The 24,077-nt window shown below is 38.4% G+C and overlaps 1 protein-coding gene across 1 annotated transcript in view; it reads left to right on the forward strand.

The window, feature by feature from the left end:
* LONP2 (lon peptidase 2, peroxisomal) overlaps positions 1-24,077 on the forward strand; it is a 530,106-nt gene that overhangs the window by 58,957 nt on the left and 447,072 nt on the right. Inside the window, exons 3-5 of the mRNA XM_053719407.1 lie at positions 3,811-4,045; positions 9,933-10,064; positions 15,747-15,872. Coding sequence (XP_053575382.1) covers positions 3,811-4,045; positions 9,933-10,064; positions 15,747-15,872 — 493 coding nt within the window. The remainder of the gene's footprint in view (positions 1-3,810; positions 4,046-9,932; positions 10,065-15,746; positions 15,873-24,077) is intronic.

Consider the following 24,077-nt stretch of genomic DNA (forward strand, 5'->3'; position numbering starts at 1 on the left):
CTCTTCAAGCTCCTCCATTTGAACCTATGCATTCATTGGACATTAAATTACTTTCTTGGAAAGTTTTGTTCCTTTTGGCCATCTCTTCTGTCAGAAGAGTTTCTGAATTATCTGCTCTTTCTTGTGAGTCTCCTTTTCTGATTTTTCATCAGGATAAGGCAGTGTTGCGAACTTCTTTTGAATTTTTACCTAAAGTTGTGAATTCCAACAACATTAGTAGAGAAATTGTGGTTCCTTCATTATGTCCTAATCCTAAGAATTCTAAGGAGAAATCGTTGCATTCTTTGGATGTTGTTAGAGCTTTGAAATATTATGTTGAAGCTACTAAATCTTTCCGAAAGACTTCTAGTCTATTTGTCATCTTTTCCGGTTCTAGAAAAGGCCAGAAAGCTTCTGCCATTTCTTTGGCATCTTGGTTGAAATCTTTAATTCATCTTGCCTATGTTGAGTCGGGTAAAACTCCGCCTCAAAGGATTACAGCTCATTCTACTAGGTCAGTTTCTACTTCCTGGGCGTTTAGGAATGAAGCTTCGGTTGATCAGATTTGCAAAGCAGCAACTTGGTCCTCTTTGCATACTTTTACTAAATTCTACCATTTTGATGTATTTTCTTCTTCTGAAGCAGTTTTTGGTAGAAAAGTACTTCAGGCAGCGGTTTCAGTTTGAATCTTCTGCTTATGTTTTTCATTAAACTTTATTTTGGGTGTGGATTATTTTCAGCAGGAATTGGCTGTCTTTATTTTATCCCTCCCTCTCTAGTGACTCTTGTGTGGAAAGATCCACATCTTGGGTAATCATTATCCCATACGTCACTAGCTCATGGACTCTTGCTAATTACATGAAAGAAAACATAATTTATGTAAGAACTTACCTGATAAATTCATTTCTTTCATATTAGCAAGAGTCCATGAGGCCCGCCCTTTTTTGTGGTGGTTATGATTTTTTTGTATAAAGCACAATTATTCCAATTCCTTATTTTATATGCTTTCGCACTTTTTTATCACCCCACTTCTTGGCTATTCGTTAAACTGAATTGTGGGTGTGGTGAGGGGTGTATTTATAGGCATTTTGAGGTTTGGGAAACTTTGCCCCTCCTGGTAGGAATGTATATCCCATACGTCACTAGCTCATGGACTCTTGCTAATATGAAAGAAATGAATTTATCAGGTAAGTTCTTACATAAATTATGTTTTTTTTATTCATACAGGAATTTCTGTAAGAAAATAATTACACTAATGTAAATGTCTAAGGTTATATTTTGTTCTGCATAATCTATGTTCATTTTAATTCATCTGATTCATTTTCTGCCGCAGCCAAGTGCACCAGCTGTGAGCAAGCTATCTGCTGTCCTCTGAGTGTGCCATAGAGTTTAGATGTCATTATTTATGTGAGCATCTTGCTGCTTTTTAAACTACAAAGCATTTTAGTCGCGCAGACAAACAGTGTTCAATTTTCTGTTGAAAAATGTCAACACAGATCAGACAGACGCATTACACTGAGAATATTACAAACATACTATGTGGTTTAAATGTCTGCTCTATAAAAAGCTGACTTCTTTAAGCCGACCTATTCAGTGTATACACAAAAACCATGTACAAATAGTCTGAGAAATAATAATACCTAGAAAATATATTTCTGTAAAGATAAAGAATTGGAATGCAGTTCTGTAATATTTATCTTGGTTAAACCTTGGAGAAGCTCATTTTCAATTAAAGGGACAGCCTATTCCAGAATGTTATTGTTTTAAAAGATAGATAATCTCTTTATTACCCATTCCCTGTATTTGCATAACCAACACAGCTATATTAATATACTTTTTACCTCTGTGATTACCTTGTATCTAAAGCCTCTGCAGACTGCCCCCTTATTTGAGATATTTGGACAGACTTGCATTTTAGCCAATCAGTGAGTGAGCATAATGTTATCTATATGGCACTCATGAACTAACAATGTCTAGCTGTGAAAAAAATATCTAAATGCACTGAGATAAGAGGCGTTCTTCATGGGCTTAGAAATTAGCATATGAGGTCACCTAGGTTTAGCTTTCAACAAAGAATACAAGAGAACAAATCAAATTTGATGATAAAAGTAAATTGGAAAGTTGTTTAAAATTGCATGCCCTATCTAAATCATGAAAGTTAAATTTTGACTAGACTGTACCTTTTTAATTATTACATTCTGACTGCTAGAAGTGAGATAATAGAGTATTAAGATGTGAACTATCAGAGACAGTTATGTAAGGTTTAGTTCTTTTAAAGGGACATTCTAATGCAAATAATGACATACTGGTAAAGTCCCAAAGTCCACAAACACTGCAGCTGTTGAGCAGAAAACCACCAGTGAACTAATCAGGCACCTCGGTTGCACAATCTACCAATTGCCGGTAGCTCAAAAATAGGAATTTACCTATGTGTTTAACTAATTTTATTCAATTCCATATGTTCAACATTTTACTGTTTAGTAAAAACAGTGCATATACTTATTTGTTTTGCAAAGTATTTCTTTAGCTATTGTCAGAGTGAGAAAAAAAAGAAACCCAGGGAAGAAATTGTAGCAGTTGTCTCTAGCATACTTTTTTGGAGCATGGACATTATAGATTAAACTATAGAAAACATTTTAAACCCAACAAATTTGAAGAAACTGGAACAATTTCCAATAAATTAGTGGGGGATACGAGATAAAGCTGGGGTTTTGTGTGGTTGGAGTATTCTATAAGACAATATTAACATTGTATTAAATGTATATGAAACCCAATTTTTCTTTCTTTCATGATTCAGATAGAGCAAGCAATTTGAAGCAACGTTCTAATTTACTCCTATTATCGAATTGTATTCGTTTTCTTGGTATCTTTATTTGAAAAAGCAAGAATGTAAGCTCTATCTGAATCATGAATGAGAAAATTTGGGTTTCATATCTCTTTAAGATCTGTATGACACAGAGGCGTATTTTGGCCTAGGCAAACAAGGCACTTGCCTAGGGTAGCAGATTGAAGGGGGGCAGCCCAGTTTTTGTGGCTATATTTGTAAGAAGCTTACAGTTATTTTAGAAGTATTATACAGGTAAATATTAGGAGATTTTGCCCAAGGAGCTTACATTCTAGGGGGTTATAATAAGAGACTGGCCATGGAGCTTACAGTTTAGAAGAAGCTCTGAACCTATCTTATTCAGCTAGCTATTGCCTTTTGTTCTGTTAGCCTTAAGTATTGTTTCAAGAAATCTGTGTTTGGGTTTTTTATATATATTGCAGCAATAGATAGATAAGTTTGCACGCGCACATGACTCTGTATATGTGTATAACTCTGTGTGCGTATGTGTCTGTGACTATATGAGTATGAGTGTGTGCTTGTTTATATGTGTGTGCCTGTGCAAGGTTTTTGAAAGCCCTGGTGAACATTTACTTTGGAAAATGCCATAAAAATAAAACAAAACAAAAAACCTTACCAAAAAAAGATTTTAAAGCTTGGGGTGGGGCACAGTGGGTCACAGGGTTAGGGGGCAGCAAAATTTTAAGTGCCTAGGGCAGCACAAAACCTAAATACGCCACTGGTATGACAGTTTGGAAAAAAAAAACACACACAATGGAAGTATGGTAGTTTTATGTCACACACATGCCAGTGATATGTGAAGCAATTTAGTTGTGTTCTATTGTTTGCTTGCTTTTGCTGGCCCTAACTGTTTATATAGATTTTTTCTTATTTTGTATGTACACAACAAATGGCAAATCCCCAAAAAATTAAATGTTATAGGAAATTGTGTGTATTTGTATTTTTTGTTATTGGTTAAAAAGTCCTAATGTTACTTTCCTATGTAGGATTGGTACTGCAGCATTGGCCGTGCAAGTGGTCGGCAGCAACTGGCCAAAGCCACACTACACATTGCTAGTCACAGGCCTATGCCGCTTCCAGATTATGCAAATCCTGAAGGAAAGACCATACCCAGTCGCAGAAGTGGAGCAGTTAGATCGACTTGAAGAATTAAGCAGCAAGTCCGAATTAAAGGAGGCTCTAGGTGATCTATCTGAGCAATTTTACAAGTATGCAGTGCAGGTAAGTTTTGTACATCACTGAGAGTAGTGTTTGCTCTTTTTTACCTAATAATTGATGTAATGTTTTAAATAGGTATACATGTGATTCAACTAATATATTCTGGTGTTAACTTGATATGTATATATGAAAAACAGAGAAAGACAAAAAGCGCAACCAGGATTCAAGTGAGTTTATTCTCAAGTGGACAAGAAGCGCACACACAATGATGCACTTACAAGATATCAATTTAAAAACAGCAGCATATAGGTGAACATGCAGGTATACAGGAACCAAATTAATTCACAGAAAAACACCACAGACCCACACGATGTTGTCTGGACCCCAAATGATAGTGGCCTGTAATGTCAGATAACTGGATATTACCAGATAAACATAATAACCTCAACGCGTTTCCCCCGTTTTGCAAATAGGCTTTTTCAAGAGGACAAGTGTGGTAAACCTGTATAAGTGTTCCAGTTATAGGTACCATGGACCAATCAAATTAAGGGGGAGTGTAGTGAACAAACACACCCCTCAGGAGAGACCCAGTTATTAACTTCTTCATTCCCTCCTCATAGTTAACTAAAATGCAGTATGTATATTTAATTTTTTTATTTTTATTGTTCCTAAGGGGATTACAATCATAATAATAAATACATAAAAATAAATACATAAAACCATGACTACATAGTTACTAATAAAATACATTACAATGATAATCAACCTTAAAAACATAAAAAACTCCTTCAGTATGAATAAGTGATATTGTTAATATCATATACCCTTCCTATACCATATTACATGTGTGCCGCAACATCTATGTCTATATTTAACAAATGGTGTTAAACATTTCATTCTATAGATCCATAGAGTTTTTCCAATTTACGAAGTTTAAGAAGTCTATCTTTCTCTTTAGGTGGCACCCAATCAATCACCTGGATTCTTAGACTGCTAGGATCACAATTATGTACTTCCATGAAGTGTCTGGGTACACTGTGTTTATGTAATTTTTCTTTGATGTTATACACATGCTCATAGAATCTTCTTTTAATTTTTCTTTTGGTGCGGCCTACCTAAAATAGGCCACACCCACACTCCGAAAGGTACACTACATAAATAGAGTTACAGTTACTCCTAATATTTATATTAAATTCCTGGGAAGAATCAGAATTGTGAAATTTCAATTTGTTATTAATATGTTTACACATTAGACATTGAGATTTTCCACATTTGAAAGTGCCCTTGGTTCCAGATAACCAGTTTAAATTTTGTCCTTCACCCCGTTATCTATCCTATTCCTTAGCTTGCTTGGAGCCAAGATGTTCTTTAGATTCTTGCCTTTTTTTAAAGTGATCTCGGGTTGATCCCCTAACTTACTACCTAAAATTGGATCTGCCTTTAAAATCGGCCAATGTTTTTTTAGGATATTTTTAATTTTGTTAGAACCTTCATTATATGTAGAAATAAATCTAATAGGTGCTTCTTTCTGTTCTTTATTAAATGTTTTTTTTTTACAGATAAAAGGTCAACTCTGTTTTTATGGAATGCTCTATCCTTAGATTCTTCCAGGAGTTCTTTTCTGTAGCCCTTCCTAATTAATTTGGTTTCCAAAATTTCGGCTTCCTTGAAGTAGTTTTCCTCATGTGTGCAATTTCTATGCATTTTCAGAAACTGGCTATATGGGATATTCTGTTTCCAGCTTTTCTTATGTGCACTTGAATAATCAATAAAACTATTCCTTTCTGTAGGTTTTCTATAGTTGGTTACTGCAACTTTATTATTATCATCACTATATAGAGTAAGATCTAAAAATTCAATTGATGTATTAGAATGAGTACCTGTAAACTTCAAATTCATTTCATTATTGTTTATATATTCATAGAAGTCTTGGATATGTTTCATTGCCCCTCCACAGTATGATAATATCATCGATAAATCGATTATATTTTACTATGTTTTTATCAAAATGGTTGTTACTCCAAATGTATGCTTTTTCAAAATGATTCATGTATAAATTAGCATATGAGGGTGCAAAAGTTGTCCCCATCGCAGTCCCTCTAGTCTGTAAATAAAAAGCCTCCTCAAAGGAAAAGTAATTGTGAGTAAGTATAAATGAAATGCTATCAACCAAAGATTGGGCATGAATCATTGAAAAGTTTGATCTTGCGAGTTCCAATTCTACTGCACCGACACCGGTATCATGAGGGATGCAGGTGTACAGTGCAGAGACATTGCATGTTATCCAAAACATATCCTGCTCCCACATCATCCCCTTAAAAATGTTGATGACCTCTTGTGTATCTTTCAAAAAGGCTTGAGTCTGTCTAACTAGGGGCTGTAGATAAAAGTCCACATATTTGGAGAGATTATCACAAAGGGAGCCAATCCCCAACACAATCGGTCTTCCTGGTGGATTGGTTGCATCTTTGTGAACCTTCGGGAGGTGATAAAATAATGGTGTGGTGGGATGGGGATTTGACACAAATCTATACTCATTAATATTTAAAATACCTTCATTTTTAGCTTCCATCAATAGTTTCTCAAAATCTTTATTAAACTTCACTATCAGGTCCCCCTTCAGAACCTTATATGTTTGGGTGTCATTCAAAATTTTTAATGCTTCCTCCATGTAGTGATCTCTCTTCTGTATAACTATACCTCCGCCTTTATTGGCGGAGCGAATCACAATATCTCTATTATTGCTCAATTTTTGTAGAGCCTTTCTCTCAAGTATAGTGAGATTGTCATTGTGTTTATTCACTAATTTACATTCGTCACTGAAAGCCAGTTATATATCTTTAAGGACCATTTTGGTGAATATAGGAATTTGTTCTCCTTGTGACCATACCGGATAAAATGTAGGTTTTCCCTTAGTGTTGGAATGTTTAATTTCAGCAGAGGGTTCATGTAAAGAGAGATTGAGTAGGGCCTCTAAATCAAAATTGTCATCCATATCTAAAGTGGGGACCATTTCTGTCTCTCCTATAGCTCCTTTATCTTCTAACTCATTTAAAATTCTTATAGTATCTCTATATCAGATGCTTGAATATATTCTACATTCTTTGTTCTTTTCCCTCTGCCACATTCATTAGGACGTTCAGAGAGCTATCTGTCACAACGGCCATAGCTTGCACACTGCAAAGTAATATCTGTATCTTTGCCATTCTGTATTTTTGCTAAATTATATATGCACGTTAACTACTTGTTAATTTTATCATTATTTATATTATTTTCTGCCAGTATGTATATAATGGTTTTATGTATATATGAAACCATTATCTCTTGTCTGTAAAATCACATTTTCTTTAAAGGGACATATATTTATAAGATTTTTCTTTTTCAACTAAAATAGACTGTTTCCATGTGTTATACAATGCTTTTTACTGTGCTGAATAAACCAAGTTTTTTCTGTGGGAGTTAACCCTGACAGCCAGTGAGATATAGAGTCCCAGGATTTGGTATAGACAAACATGCACTTCCTTTTCGTTTTAAACAGTGCGATGCAGCGTTGCTAGTGATAAAGTTGCAAGCTCTAATGAATAAGGGCATGTAACTGCATCACTTTAATGTTCCTCTCTTCAAGCTGTATCTTCTCTCTTTTTGGCTTCAATCTCTCTTCATCCTTCTTATCCTTTCTCTCTCTGTTCTCTCTACTTCTCCTCTTTCTTCTCCCACTCCACTCTCCTCTCTCTTATGTCTCTCTTTTCTCTCATGTCTCTTTTTGGAGTAAAAGACTATAGGGGGTACTTATGCATATTACATATTATTATTCTCATGAGTTATTTATGCTTCAATGTATTTTCTTTCTAGGTGGTAAGAGTCCACAAAAATCCTTACTCGTGGGAATTCACTTCCTGGCCACCAGGAGGAGGCAAAGAGACCCCCCAACAAAATCTTAAATATCTCTCCCACTTCCCTCTCTCTCCCAGTTGTTCTTTCGTCAAGAAGTAGGGCATTTGGTTGGCTCTGTTGTCTGTCCCTAATCAAGAGATTCCTTTTCCTCTCTTCAGTTCTGATCAGCATAGGTTTTTAAGAGCCTTGTTGGTCTCTCTTCTGAGATGATCTATAGCTGAGGTCATCCTAGCAGCTTGATTACCAGCTGACTGTAATCAGTTGACTGTTGGTTCTCTGCTTCTATTCTGATGGTGTTCAGATAGAATTTTTTTTTTTCTTAGCTCCGCTTTGTGTCGGAGATTGCAATGGAGGATTGAACCAGATGTCCTTAGCACTGCTCTGTCCTCTTTTTCTTTGGCAAGATTTCATGTTTATGGATATGTGGGTTCAGTATTCCTGCCCTTTGGGGTGTAAATCTTTCAATTTTCAGCCTCTAACTTGTCAGTTTGGAGATAGATCTTTTTTTTTCCCGATGTTGCTGTATCTGCCTCAGTGCTATAATGTCTATTTCAGACCCGTTTGTCTCTTTTATATATATTTTTTTCTTAAGGGGTGGACATGTGTGTCTGTCCGCATATTCAGTTCAGGGTTATATGTGGTATCTATTAGATTCCTCATTTACTTTCAGCTCTTCATGATGTTTTTTTTTTTAAGGACTTATATGGTTGCATCCCTAGTCTTTCCTTTCTTCTGGATCTTTTTTATAGTTTGCACCTCCTTTACCTTTCTGTCTTTCTTTTTTTCTTTCTTTTCTTCTCCTTTTCCTCGGCTAGGCGTACTACTGGGAGAGATATTAAAGATTTTGTTGTGGGGTCTCTTTGTCTCCTCCTGGTGGCCAGGAAGTGAATTCCCACAAGTAAGGATTTGGTGGACACTTACCACCAAGAAAGAAATTAATTTGAGGTAAGTGTAAATTATGTTATTAACGTTACATGTTCGCAAACATGTCTAAACAACATTTTCCTCTATCAAATAGTATTCACTGTACATAGATTGGATTGCTAGAATAAAGTACAGTTGGTGTGCACTGTGTACATATATTTTTTTAAACATTTTACACATTTCTAAACTTCTTTTGAAGAGTTTACTTGTAAGTGCTTAACAATTCCTTCACTGTGTGTTTATCTGCATATCAGTGCAATAATACAAGGGTTAAAATGCAATACATTATTGTCCGTGTATAGGTTATAAAAAACTGATGGGCTAGTGGTAGAGGACACAAATAACAAACATTTCACAAGGGACCCTATTTTCCAGAGCACAAAAGAATATCATACTCTTTACGTCTGGAAAACCAGTATCTTTCACAAAGTCTGCACTCCTCCTACACACTCTCCAGCCTTTAACTCACTGTCTTCCCCATGCATAATGTGCTTTGGGTCCTGTATGGAGGTTAAAAGTACAATGCTGCCTTTTTATGGTTCTTATATACAGATTTTGAACGATACCGCTGGCCCATCAGATGAATAAAGGTTCATAGGGTTACATCTGCTCTATTCTTTTACAAACTTTCACTATTAATGTTTCACCAACTTAATAGATTCAGTTCCTTTTTACAATTTGTAAATACTGTACGCAGGGACAGATTTATCATTCTTCAGACAGAATAGGTTCACAGGTAGTGAACCTGTTCACCTGTGAACCCAACTTATAGTTATAATTGCATGAGCAGGTGCCACCCCCTGCTCTCACTCAACCAATTGCATGAGATCATGGCCTGTCAATCTTCCGAGTCAGAGAGAGCCTGTAATCTATAGGGGCGTTCAGAATTTGATAAATCAGCCACACTGTGTTAATGTACTACCTGGTGTTCCATACATGTCTTTTATATAATGAGCTCATATATTACATTATATAATCAACACATTCTTTGGTTGTAATAACCTTCAGTCTTGCCTGTTTTATATTTCTACTGCTAATGCTAACTTGGGTATGTTTATCTGACCCTTCTTATGCAGAGTTTTAGTGACTCATATAAATGTTTCTCATAACTGTCCTTTGTCTCCTGTTAAAGCTTTTGGACATGCTGGATAGTTCTGTTCCTGCAGTCATCAAATTAAAGCGTTTGCTAAATAATCTGCCCAAGGATCTGTTGCCAGATGTCCTGAGTTCTATCATCCGGACAACCAATGAAGAAAAGCTCCAGGTGTGGGATAATCGGAATATGCTATGTTCCCTTAAATTGTATTGGAAGTGTTTAAGTATCAGAATATTGTTATTTATATAACATTTTACTTGAATGTTCTTGAAAACATCCTCTTGATTTCCTCTAAAAACCTGTTTCACTTTATTTTACCAATTCTCGCAACCGGGAAAAAATAATAATTGTAGTCAGATTTCTCATTTCTTATTAATCATTTTTACCATAACAAATATTTGAACATAACATTTGTCTAATCTCTGTTTCAAAGTATCGGATTCCTTTGTTAAAAAAATTCAGCTAATTCCATAGCTTGAAAATCACAAGAAAAAAAAAAAAAAAATTATATTTTCTTTAACTTTAAAAATTGAAAGTAAAAATTACATTTTTTAAAATACTGTATCGGCTGTGTAATCTCCCAGTAGATCTGTTGAAAAGACGCAAAACACAATTTTTCTCTTTCATGATTCAGACAGAGCTAGCTCCCAGTAGACATTGCTGCTCCTGTGTCTACCTAGTTATGCCCTTCAAAAAAATTAAAATACCAAGTAAAGAAAGCAAATTAGATAATAGAAGTAAATTGCAAAGTTGTTTTAAATTGCCACTAGGAGAAGGTCAAGGACCCATATCAGAGCTTAAAATACCTCTTGCCTCACAACTCTGTTTTAGTTTTCAAAGGAAAAGCGCTAATGGCACTACTAGTGGTGTAGTCAGGAATTCCCCAGTAAGCTAAATTTCTTATTGTACTATTAGATTTTTGTACGAGAGCTATACATTTTGGGGTGGCGGTGCTGTGTACTGGGTGGTCCACAGTCCTCTATAACATATGGGATATATTTCCAGCCACTAAGAGAAGGTCAAGGACCCATATCAGAGCTTAAAATCCCTCTCACCTCCCATCTCTGTTTTAGTTTTTTTCTTGGCCTTGTAGGAGAAGGTTGAGAAAAGGGGTGTTTCCAGCTACTTGCTTATGGATTTAAATTTGGAAGCTCAGACCAATGTGAGGCACAGAGTTCCTGGGAATTCTCATTCACAAAAAAAACAGAAGAGAAACTACACAGCAGCTGAATGATACAGGAACATCAGAATACCCTGTTATCTGCACAGTATGTCCCTATGAGAATTCAGCCATAACTACCCTCAGGTATTGCTGGGACTCATCCTTAGCCTACCCCTGAGGGACACAGGTATTTTCTACTGCAATCCCCTGCGGTACCCATATATGCACTGGAATAGCTCTCTACTGGATACTGCTGCAGCTACTTTGACATGCCTGGTAAGCCAGTGGAGGGGTGCTGAGTGAGGTAAGTGACTTTACACAGCACACACAGCCCAGAGGCTATTTTAGGTACTCTGACACAGGAACAGCATAGCCAAGGCTCTCCTCATGCCACTTTTTTTTTCTTTTTTTCAAGTCCCAACTTACCCTATTTTTATCAGGGACATACCTCATGTAACATTGTTTGGCTTTCACAGCCCTCTGGTAGCCATGGAAATATTTATAGCACAATTTAGAAAGTTGGTGCCTGGCCCTTTAAGAAAACCACTAACTGCTCAGTGCAGTTAGCTGTTTAATAGAGGACTCTGGTAATGCAGGGGAGCGTGCTTTTTTATGAGAGAAAAGTAATTATTATGCTTGGTGCACTTTATATAATTGTATTACACTTAAAATTACTTTGAAGCCTTCTCTGAGGCACTGGCTTCTCTCCCGGTGGTAGCAATGCCCCCTCAGCTTCCTGGGCTTCCTATTCACTCAGGAACTGTTACTAGGCAGATAACGTATCAAGACATTTTTGGGCAGTATTTTCTTTAGCTCTAATTGAGTAATTCATTTTTATAAACGCTTCCCCTTGCAGGAACTGCCAGGGAGTTAATTGGGCTAGAGTCTAGAGCCTGGGAGCATGTAATGAAGTTTTAATAAAAGTGTCAAAGGGGTTATTGAGCTTAGTGTAGAGTGTGCTCTACCAATTTGATTGTTTATGTCTGGTGACTCTACATACTCTGCCATTACACACTATGGAACTAAATGAATCTGTCCCCACTAATATTAATGTTAACACATTAGAGGAATTATTTACTGATAACCCTCCCTGTACATTAATCACATGTGTTTTTTTACAAGCGTGTTCCACTATGTCAGGTCAATACACTCTGTGAGGGCTATTTACCTCAAATTGAGCATGTAATTCAGCCGCACCTTTTACTTCCTCTAAGGAATTATGTACTGTGCATGTTGCTCAGGAGGCTTCTACTCACTATACCCGTGAGTGTAAGAATAGCTAGCAAGGCTATGGCAGCATATTTCATGGCTATTTTTATTGAGTTGTATACTCTTATTAAACTTGCTGCTGATAAAGCACTACATGCTGTATATACACTTAGGGGTAATCAGTTATTCCTAAGGGTTCAGATTTAATAGCATCCTCTATGCAGGTGTTTTTGCAAAGACCTTTAGGCAGCTGTACACCTTAGCACATTCTTATCTGATCTACAGTGTACCCAATTTACTATAAAATGTGTAATTATAAATTGTACTGAACATAATGACATATGGTGCCATTATCATTTATTATAACTATCTGCACTATTAATACTTCTTTATAAGTCAATAAAGCATTGTACTCCCAAACAAATGGTGTTTTTTTATGTCAGGCTGCTTGTTATATACTGTTGTACACTTTATGCTTTTTGGAATATTTGCAGTAATGTACTTCATGTACAGTTATGTACACTATTATTATTATTATATGCAAATCTCTACAAGCTGTTTATGTTTATTGCATGTGCAGCAGCACACATAATGATATTTACATAGTCAGAACTTCTGTCTCTGTAGATATGCAAGACATTATGGGCTAGATTACAAGTGGAGAGCAAAATATCGCTTTCACAAAAACAATATTTGCATTCCACTTAGTAATACCAGCGCATCCAAATGTTTTGCTGGTATTACAAGTTTGGTGCAATGTGAATGCTATTGCTCATACTCAGAAGCTTCTGTTTTCCTTCAAGATAATGGGTGAAGAATCAATGTACCCAAAAGCTCATTATATCCTGCTATAAATGTAGCATTTATAGGAGTCATACTCAATCCTTATTCATCTAGTTCCTGACAGAACTTTGCAAACTAAAGATTCAGTGGACATGTCTTTCCCTACAAAGATCTCCATTTCCATCAGTAACTCTGAACATTGAGGCGGTGGGTCTTATGGTAGCTGCTTCAGAAGCAGTTTATTTTGCCCCTCTTCACTTGAGATCCCTTCAATTATCCATGCTACCTCGGTGGTCAAATAATTATCTACATTTGGATCAAGAGATTGCTTTGGATTTCTCCATCAGACAATCATTTACTCAGGGACACAAAGTCTTTCTTTGACCTTTGGGGCATCCTTCCTTCATCAGTCTTGGTCTGTTGTGCTGATGGACACCAGTCTCTTGGGCTGGGGAGGGGGGGTCTGGGTTTCTCAAAGAGTGCAAGGAGTTTGGTCTCCTAGAGGCAAGGTTACCAATCAACATTGTGGAAGTTTGAGTAATTCTTTGGGCTATTCAGTCCTTGCCCCTATTGAAAAGAGGAAAAGTTTATCTGTTTCCAATTGGACAATATCAAGGAGATGGCCTACATAAATCATCAATGGGGTACATGCAGTCCACTGGCCATGCAGGAAGTGTCTCAGACTCTGTATTTGGCAGAGAGGAATTATTGCTTCCTATCGGCAATTCACATACGAGGTGTGAACAAATGGGTGGTGGATCATCTCAGTCATCAATCAGTCCATCCGTGAGAGTGGTCTCCTTTTGTTAGGACATTTTCGATTGCTTGGTGATCAAATGGGGCTTACAGGACATAGATCTGATGGCCTCTCACTAAAATCACAAGCTTCCAAGATATTGTGCAAGATCAAGAGATCCAAAGGCTCTCACAAGATAGATGCCTTGGTATGTCCATGGGAGTTTCATCTAGCATACCTGTTTCCTTTATTCTTCTTCCAAGAGTCATTGCTCAGATAAAACAGGAGTCAGCGTCAGGTAATATTAATTGCTCCAGCTTGGCCCCTGCAGGACATGGTATGCGGATCTAGTGCAGATGTCCTCATCTCCTCCATGGATTCTCAAGGTCCATCAGGATCTCTAAATTTAACGGTGTGGAGGTTGAACGCCTAATTTTAAGACATAGAGGTTTCTCAAATTCGGTCATTGAAATATTGATGCCGGCCAGAAAGCCTGTGACACAAAAAATGTATCACAACATTTGGAAGGCATATTCTTAGTGGTCTTCCAGATGTTTTTTTTGTTATTCCTTTAGGATACCTAGAATCCTTCAGTTTTTAGAGGATGGCTTTGACAAGGGTTTGACCACTAGTTTCCTTAAACGTAACATTTCTGCTTTATCTGTTCTTTTTCATAGAAAGTTGGCTAAACGTTTTGATGATCAAACTTTTAATCAGGCGTTAGTTAGAATTAGGCCAGTTGTGAAACCTATTTCTACATCCTGGAATTTTAATCTAGTTCTCTCTGTATTACAAGGTCCTCCTTTTGAGCCATTGCATTCCATTGATATCTACTGTTATCTTGGAAAGTACTTTTCCTATTAGCAATCTCTTTTTCGAAAGGAGAGTTGTCAACCTTGTCTTGTGATTCTCCATTTCTATTTATTCACAAGGATAAGACTGTACTTCGTACTAAATATGATTTTCTTCCTAATGTCGTTTCTACGGAAAATATCAATCAAGAAATTGTTGTTCCTTCATTGTGTCCAGATCCTGCGCTAACTCTAAAGAGCGGCTATTACATAATCTTGATGTAGTCAGAGCTTTGAAATTCTATCTACAAGCTAGTTTGTTTGTTCACTACTCTGGGACTTGTAAAGTGCATAAAGCTACTAAGGTAGTGTTGGCCTCTTGGCTCAAACAAGTGATTTAAAAAGCTTACTTTGTGGTGGGAAAGTCACCTCCTAAGCGTATTACAGCTCTTTCTACAAGAGCAGTTGCAACATCGTGGGTTTTTAAAAAATGATGTATCTTTGGAGCAAATTTGCAAAGCTGCAACATGGGTTTTCTCTGCATATTTTTTCCAAATTTCATCGCTTTGATGTTTTTGCTTCTTCGCAAACAGCTTTTGGAAGGAAAGTCCTTCAGTGTCGACTAAATAAGAACTACCAGAAAAATTGTCCCACCCGTTCCGTAACCTAGACCATCTGCTTGGGTATTAATCCCATCTGTTATGGAGGACTGTGGATCATCATCATCATTTTACAAAAGAAAACAAAATGTATGCTTACCTGATAAACTATTTTCTTTCAGAATGATGATGGTCCACAGGCCCCGCCCATTTTTGGGCGACTTCTAATGTCACCTCTACAGACCCTACTTTGTCTTTCCTACCTCTGTTTCCTATTCTCTACTCGGCTAAACATTAAACTAAGAGGGAGAGATGGGAAGTGGGAGGGATTTTAAGCTCTGATATGGGTTTTTGACCTCCTTCTAGTGGCGGGAAATATATCCCATATGTTATGGAGGATTGTGGAACATGTCCCTTTTAACTTCTAAACTGTGTATAATATGGCCTCATTTCTAAAGATAAATATATATAAACAGTGAAAAACACTGTACAGATGTTTCAAGCACGAGTCAACTTATTTCTTATAATGCAAAGAAATAAAAGTTTTTTTTTTGTATATTCTCTTGCTAGATACTAGAAGCTGTTGAGCTTGAAGAACGTTTCAAGGTTACAATACCTCTCCTGTTAAGACAAATTGAAGGTTTAAAACTCTTGCAGAAAACTCAAAATAGCAAACTGGATCAAGATAACAAAAGGGTATGTGGCATGTGAATATCTTTTTGCTGACAAAACATATCATCTATACAAGGATAGTCTATGTTATCATTTAATTAATCATCAGTTGCTTTTTATTTGTGACAAAATATATATATATATATATATATATATATATATATATATATATATATATATATATATATATATATATATATATATATATATAGCCATAATAAAAATAAATATATATATATATATACATACATACACTCAAACAGGGCTAAATATTTCCACTAGTTCCGGAATAATAATAAACAATATACACTAAGGTGTAGGGTGTTTGTTCCTAAGGCTTCCCCAACAGGCCTTAACATTCATGAAACAAATAGGGACCCCACTCCAATTTTTCTAGAACTAGGGAGGAGTTAATTATATCATCAGCACATACTTATAAACTCTTATAGGTATAACTTTAAAGACACATTTTATGTTTTCTCCTTGACCGTAGCCATTTATAGGCAGACATGGACTAGCTCCTGCACTAATCAAGTAATCATTATATATAATGGTTTAAAGCCAGACTTGCACTTTATCTTCTTTGCATGCTTTTCCTTTGTTTTATGTCTGAAAATATAAGTATTCTCACAAAGTATTTCTTTCATGTAAGAGTCCATGAGCTAGTGACGTATGGGATAACCATTCCTACCATGAGGGGGGCAAAGTTTCCCAAACCTCAAAATGCCTATAAATATACTTCCCACCTCAATCATACCTTTAGTCTTACAAACTTTGCCTCTCATGGAGGTGGTGAAGCAAGTTGTGCTTGATTTTCTTCTGTGATGGGCTTTTCTAAGCATATTGAAGCCCAGTTCCTCTCAAAGTACAGTGTTTGTCTGAGGGATGTGAAGGGAGTATTGTCTGATGATGCCATGTTTTCACCAATGGGAAATCTATTCTAAGGCTCTCTGTAAATCGGTCGCAGGGATTCATCTGCTGCCTCCCTTTACAGATCAACATTATACTCCTCTACCATTACCTCTGCTGATATGTTTCAGTACTGGTTTGGCTGTCCTATATGTGGATGGGTGTCTTCTGGTAAGTATATATCATTTTTAAGACCCTCTCAGCTATGTTTGGCACTTTTATCTTATAAAGTTTTAAATGTATATTGTATATATTTGCTATGAGTCAGGTCTATGTATTTCCCTTTGCAGTCTAACAGTTTCAGCATGGACATTATGTTTATAGAAGTTTTTAGGCTTACCTGGGGTTCCAGTTAGTTGTAACTTGGAGTCTGTTTTTTTTTTTTTTTTTAATTTTCGTGGGCTTAGGCTCGCGATGACACAGAATGTTACTTTTTATTGCGTCTTTTTTTTGCCGCGAAGTCACGTCTGCCGTGACGCTAATCGCGTAATTTCTTGCGACTTTCTTGACGCAAGTTTTTTTGGCGCGCAGTCGTGCCTGTTATGATGGGAGTCGCGTTATTTCATTTGTTAAGCTTTGGCGCCAAAAGGTTTTTTCTCTGCGTTTGCGTCATTCTTGGTGCCAAAATTTGTTATATTAAGTCTCTCCCTCTTTTGCTCTCTGCTCTCATTTGATTCATAGAGGGCTAGATTGCTTGCTTTTGATTTTACTTTTGTATAAAAAAAATTTCATAAGCATTTTTCTCTTGTTAAGTGTAGTCAGTCCACGGGTCATCCATTACTTATGGAATATATCTCTTCCTAACAGGAAGCTGCAAGAGGATCACCCAAGCAGAGCTGCTATATAGCTCCTCCCCTCACATGTCATATTCAGTCATTCTCTTGCAGCCTAACTAAAGATAGGTCGCTGTGAGAGGTCTGTGGTGTTTTTTAACTTAGTTTATTTCTTCAATCAAAAGTTTGTTATTTTAAATGGCACCGGAGTGTGCTGTTTGTTCTCAGGCAGCATTAGAAGAAGAATCTGCCTGCGTTTTCTATGATCTTAGCAGACGTAACTAAGATCTACTGGCTGTTCTCATCTGAGGAGTGAGGTAACTTCAGAAAAGGGGAATAGCATGCAGGGCCCCCCTGCAAACGAGGTATGTGCAGTAAATTATTTTTCTGAGGAATGGAATTGACTGAGAAAATACTGCTGATACCAATGTAACGTAAGTTCAGCCTTAAATGCAGTGATAGCGACTGGTATTAGGCTGATGAGTGTGTGTACACTGAATGTATTTTTCTAAGGAATGGAATTGACTCTGAAAATACTGTTAATACTGAAATAATGTATGAGCCTTAACTGCCATAAAAGCGACTGGTAGCAGGCTTATTAATAACACTTCATAACTTTTCAAATGTATGTTTAAAACGTTTACTGGCATGTTAATCGTTTTTTGTGAGGTACTTGGTGATAAAACTTATTGGGGCATGATTTTTACCACATGGCCATCTTTGTTTTCTGCATAGAAACAGTTATCTGAGCTTCCCCACTGTTGTAATATGAGTGGGAGGAGCCTATTTTAGCGCTTTTTTGCGCAGTAAAAATTCAGTCACAATCTGTCTACTTCATCCTCCATGATCCAGATCGTCTCTAGAGAGCTCAGGGGTCTTCAAAATTCATTTTGAGGGAGGTAATCAGTCACAGCAGACCTGTGACAGTGTGTTTTGACTGTGATAAAAACGTTAATTATTAAATCATCCATTTGCTGGTGGGTGCAATCCTTTGCTAACTTAATACATTTACTGTGAAAAATTGGTTGCTATAACTATTTTGGTTCATTGTTATTTCAACTGTGACGGCTTTTTGTGCTTCTTAAAGGCACAGTAGCGTTTTTCATATTGCTTGAAAATTTATTTAGAAAAGTATTTCCAAGCTTGCTAGTCTCATTGCTAGTCTGTTTAAACATGTCTGACACAGATGAATCTGTTTGTTCACTATGTTTAAAGGCCAATGTGGAGCCCAATAGAAATTTGTGTACTAATTGCATTGATGTTACTTTAAATAAAAGTCAATCTTTACATGTAAAGAAATTATCACCAGACGACGAGGGGGAAGTTATGCCGACTAACTCTCCTCACGTGTCAGTACCTTCGCCTCCCGCTCAGGAGGTGCGTGATTTTGTGGCGCCAAGTACATCAGGGAGGCCCTTACAAATCACTTTGCAAGACATAGCTACTGTTATGACAGAAGTATTATCTAAATTGCGAGAATTAAGAGGCAAGCGCGATAGCTCTGGGTTAAGGACAGAGCGCGCGGATGAGGTGAGAGCCATGTCAGATGCTGCGTCACAGTTTGCAGAACATGAAGACGGAGAGCTTCATTCTGTGGGTGACGGATCTGATCCAGGGAGACTGGATTCAGAGATTTCTAATTTTAAATTTAAGCTTGAGAACCTCCGCATATTGCTAGGGGAGGTATTAGCGGCTCTGAATGATTGTAACACGGTTGCAATTCCAGAAAAATTATGTAGGTTGGATAGATACTATGTGGTTCCGGTGTGTACTGACGTGTTTCCTATACCTAAAAGGCTTACAGAGATTATTAGCAAGGAGTGGGATAGACCCGGTGTGCCTTTTTCCCCTCCTCCCATATTTAGGAAAATGTTTCCTATAGACGCCACCACACGAGACTTATGGCAGACGGTCCCTAAGGTGAAGGGAGCAGTTTCTACTTTAGCTAAGCATACCACTATCCCGGTGGAGGATAGTTGTGCCTTTTCAGATCCAATGGATAAGAAATTAGAGGGTTACCTTAAGAAAATGTTTGTTCAACAAGGTTTTATCTTACAGCCCCTTGCATGCATTGCGCCTGTCACTGCTGCGGCGGCATTCTGGTTTGAGTCTCTGGAAGAGGCCATTCGCACAGCTCCATTGGATGAAATTATGAACAAGCTTAAAGCACTTAAGCTAGCTAACGCATTTGTTTCTGATGCCGTCGTACATTTAACCAAACTTACGGCTAAGAACTCTGGATTCGTCATCCAAGCGCGCAGAGCGCTATGGCTTAAATCCTGGTCAGCTGACGTGACTTCTAAATCTAAATTGCTTAATATTCCTTTCAAAGGGCAGACCTTATTCGGGCCCGGCTTGAAAGAAATTATAGCTGACATTACGGGAAGTAAGGGCCATGCTCTACCTCAGGACAGGGCCAAATCAAAGGCCAAACAGTCTAATTTTCGTGCCTTTCGTAACTTCAAGGCAGGAGCAGCATCAACTTCCTCCGCTCCAAAACAGGAAGGAGCTGTTGCTCGTTACAGGCAGGGCTGGAAAGTTAACCAGTCCTGGAACAAGGGCAAGCAGGCCAAGAAACCTGCTGCTGCCCCTAAGACAGCATGAAGAGAGGGCCCCCTATCCGGAAATGGATCTAGTGGGGGGCAGACTTTCTCTCTTCGCCCAGGCTTGGGCAAGAGATGTCCAGGATCCCTGGGCGTTGGAGAAAATATCTCAGGGATATCTCCTGGACTTCAAAACTTCTCCTCCACGAGGGAGATTTCATCTTTCAAGGTTATCAGCAAACCAAATAAAGAAAGAGGCGTTTCTACGCTGTGTACAAGACCTCTTACTAATGGGGGTGATCCACCCAGTTCCGCGGACGGAACACGGGCAAGGATTCTATTCAAATCTATTTGTGGTTCACAAGAAAGAGGGAACCTTCAGACCAATCTTGGACTTAAAAATCCTAAACAAATTCCTAAGAGTTCCATCATTCAAAATGGAAACTATTCGAACCATCCTTCCCATGATCCAAGAGGGTCAGTACATGACCACAGTGGACTTAAAGGATGCCTACCTTCACATACCGATTCACAAGGATCATTATCGGTACCTAAGATTTGCTTTCCTAGACAGGCATTACCAGTTTGTAGCTCTACCCTTCGGATTAGCTACGGCTCCAAGAATCTTTACAAAAGTTCTGGGCTCACTTCTGGCGGTACTAAGACCGCGAGGCATAGCGGTGACTCCGTACCTAGACGACATTCTGATACAAGCGTCAAGTTTTCAAACTGCCAAGTCTCATACAGAGATAGTTCTGGCATTTCTGAGGTCGCATGGGTGGAAGGTGAACGTGGAAAAGAGTTCTCTATTACCACTTACAAGGGTTCCCTTTCTAGGGACTCTTATAGATTCTGTAGAGATGAAAATTTACCTGACAGAGGCCAGGTTATCAAAACTTCTAAATGCTTGCCGTGTCCTTCATTCCATTCCACACCCGTCAGTAGCTCAGTGCATGGAAGTAATCGGCTTAATGGTAGCGGCAATGGACATAGTACCATTTGCGCGCCTGCATCTCAGACCGCTGCAATTGTGCATGCTAAGTCAGTGGAACGGGGATTACTCAGATTTGTCCCCCCTGCTAAATCTGGATCAAGAGACCAGAGATTCTCTTCTATGGTGGCTTTCTCGGCCACATCTGTCCAAGGGGATGACTTTTCGCAGGCCAGATTGGACGATTGTAACAACAGACGCCAGCCTTCTAGGCTGGGGCGCAGTCTGGAACTCCCTGAAGGCTCAGGGACTATGGACTCAGGAGGAGAAACTCCTCCCAATAAATATTCTGGAATTAAGAGCAATATTCAATGCTCTCCTAGCTTGGCCTCAGTTAGCAACTCTGAGGTTCAGGTTCAGGTTCACGACTGTGGCTTACATCAACCATCAAGGGGGAACCAGAAGTTCCCTAGCGATGTTGGAAGTCTCAAAGATAATTCGCTGGGCAGAGTCTCACTCTTGCCACCTGTCAGCGATTTACATCCCAGGCGTGGAGAACTGGGAGGCGGATTTTCTAAGTCGCCAGACTTTTCATCCGGGGGAGTGGGAACTTCATCCGGAGGTCTTTGCTCAACTGATTCATCGTTGGGGCAAACAGATCTGGATCTCATGGCGTCTCGCCAGAACGCCAAGCTTCCTTGTTACGGATCCAGGTCCAGGGACCCGGGAGCGGTGCTGATAGATGCTCTGACAGCCCCTTGGGTCTTCAACATGGCTTATGTGTTTCCACCATTTCCGATGCTTCCTCGTTTGATTGCCAAGATCAAACAGCAGAGAGCTTCGGTGATTCTGATAGCGCCTGCGTGGCCACGCAGGACCTGGTATGCAGACCTAGTGGACATGTCGTCCTGTCCACCGTGGTCTCTGCCTCTGAGACAGGACCTTCTAATTCAGGGTCCTTTCAACCATCCAAATCTAATTTCTCTGAGGCTGACTGCATGGAGATTGAACGCTTGATTCTATCAAAGCGTGGCTTCTCGGAGTCGGTTATTGATACCTTAATACAGGCTAGGAAGCCTGTTACCAGAAAAATTTACCAGAAGATATGGCGTAAATATTTATATTGGTGCGAATCCAAGAGTTACTCATGGAGTAAGGTTAGGATTCCTAGGATATTGTCCTTTCTACAAGAGGGTTTAGAAAAGGGCTTATCTGCTAGTTCGTTAAAGGGACAGATTTCTGCTCTGTCTATTCTTCTACACAAACGTCTGGCGGAAGTTCCAGACGTTCAAGCTTTTTGTCAGGCTTTAGCTAGGATTAAGCCTGTGTTAAGACTGTTGCTCCGCCGTGGAGCTTAAACTTAGTTCTTAACGTTCTTCAAGGCGTTCCATTTGAACCCCTTCATTCCATTGATATCAAGCTGTTATCCTGGAAGGTTCTGTTTTTGATGGCTATTTCCTCGGCTCGAAGAGTCTCTGAGTTATCTGCCTTACATTGTGATTCTCCTTATCTGATTTTTCATTCAGACAAGGTAGTTCTGCGTACTAAACCTGGGTTCTTACCTAAGGTAGTTACTAACAGGAATATCAATCAAGAGATTGTTGTTCCATCACTGTGTCCTAACCCTTCTTCAAAGAAGGAACGACTTTTGCATAATCTGGACGTAGTCCGTGCCCTGAAGTTCTATTTGCAGGCAACTAAAGATTTTCGTCAAACTTCTTCCCTGTTTGTCGTTTACTCTGGACAGAGAAGAGGTCAAAAGGCTTCGGCTACCTCTCTCTCTTTTTGGCTTCGTAGCATAATACGTTTAGCCTATGAGACTGCTGGACAGCAGCCTCCTGAAAGGATTACAGCTCATTCTACTAGAGCTGTGGCTTCCACCTGGGCCTTTAAAAATGAGGCCTCTGTTGAACAGATTTGCAAGGCTGCAACTTGGTCTTCACTTCACACTTTTTAAAAATTTTACAAATTTGACACTTTTGCTTCTTCGGAGGCTATTTTTGGGAGAAAGGTACTTCAGGCAGTGGTTCCTTCTGTTTAATGTTTCTGCCTTGTCCCTCCCTTCATCCGTGTACTTTAGCTTTGGTATTGGTATTCCATAAGTAATGGATGACCCGTGGACTGACTACACTTAACAAGAGAAAACATAATTTATGCTTACCTGATAAATTTATTTCTCTTGTAGTGTAGTCAGTCCACGGCCCGCCCTGTCTTTAAGGCAGATCTAAATCTTAATTAAACTCCAGTCACCACTGCACCCTATGGTTTCTCCTTTCTCGTCTGGTTTTGGTCGAATGACTGAATATGACATGTGAGGGGAGGAGCTATATAGCAGCTCTGCTTGGGTGATCCTCTTGCAGCTTCCTGTTAGGAAGAGATATATTCCGGATGACCCGTGGACTGACTACACTACAAGAGAAATACATTTATCAGGTAAGCATAAATTATGTTTTTCCCATTCCTGAAACTGCTATTTTGAGGAAATTGGATATTTTGTTTAAATGTTATTTTTTCTTTTTTGTTACATTTTGCAAGATGTCTCAAACTGATCCTGCCTCTGATGTTACTGTAGGAACTAAGCTGCCTGAACACAATTCTACCAAAGCTAAGTGTGTATGTTGTAAATTAGCTGATCTTACTTCTTCAGCTCAAATATGTGGCACTTGTTCTGAAAAATTATTACATGCTGATAATGTTTCTATAAGTACAAATACATCTCACACCTACAGCAATATCTCTGAAATGTTTCTATAAGTACAAATACAGCTCACACCTACAGCAATATCTCTGAAATTTCCTCTGCAATTTTCAAGCTCACACCTACAGCAATATCTCTGAAATTTCCTCTGCAATTTTCAAGCTCACACCTACAGCAATATCTCTGAAATTTCCTGTGCAATTTTCAAGCTCACACCTACAGCAATATCTCTGAAATTTCCTCTGCAATTTTCAAGCTCACACCTACAGCAATATCTCTGAAATTTCCTCTGCAATTTTCAAGCTCACACCTACAGCAATATCTCTGAAATTTCCTCTGCAATTTTCAAGCTCACACCTACAGCAATATCTCTGA

This window comes from Bombina bombina, chromosome 1, assembly GCF_027579735.1.
Source record: "Bombina bombina isolate aBomBom1 chromosome 1, aBomBom1.pri, whole genome shotgun sequence".
In the NCBI taxonomy this organism is placed as follows: domain Eukaryota; kingdom Metazoa; phylum Chordata; class Amphibia; order Anura; family Bombinatoridae; genus Bombina; species Bombina bombina.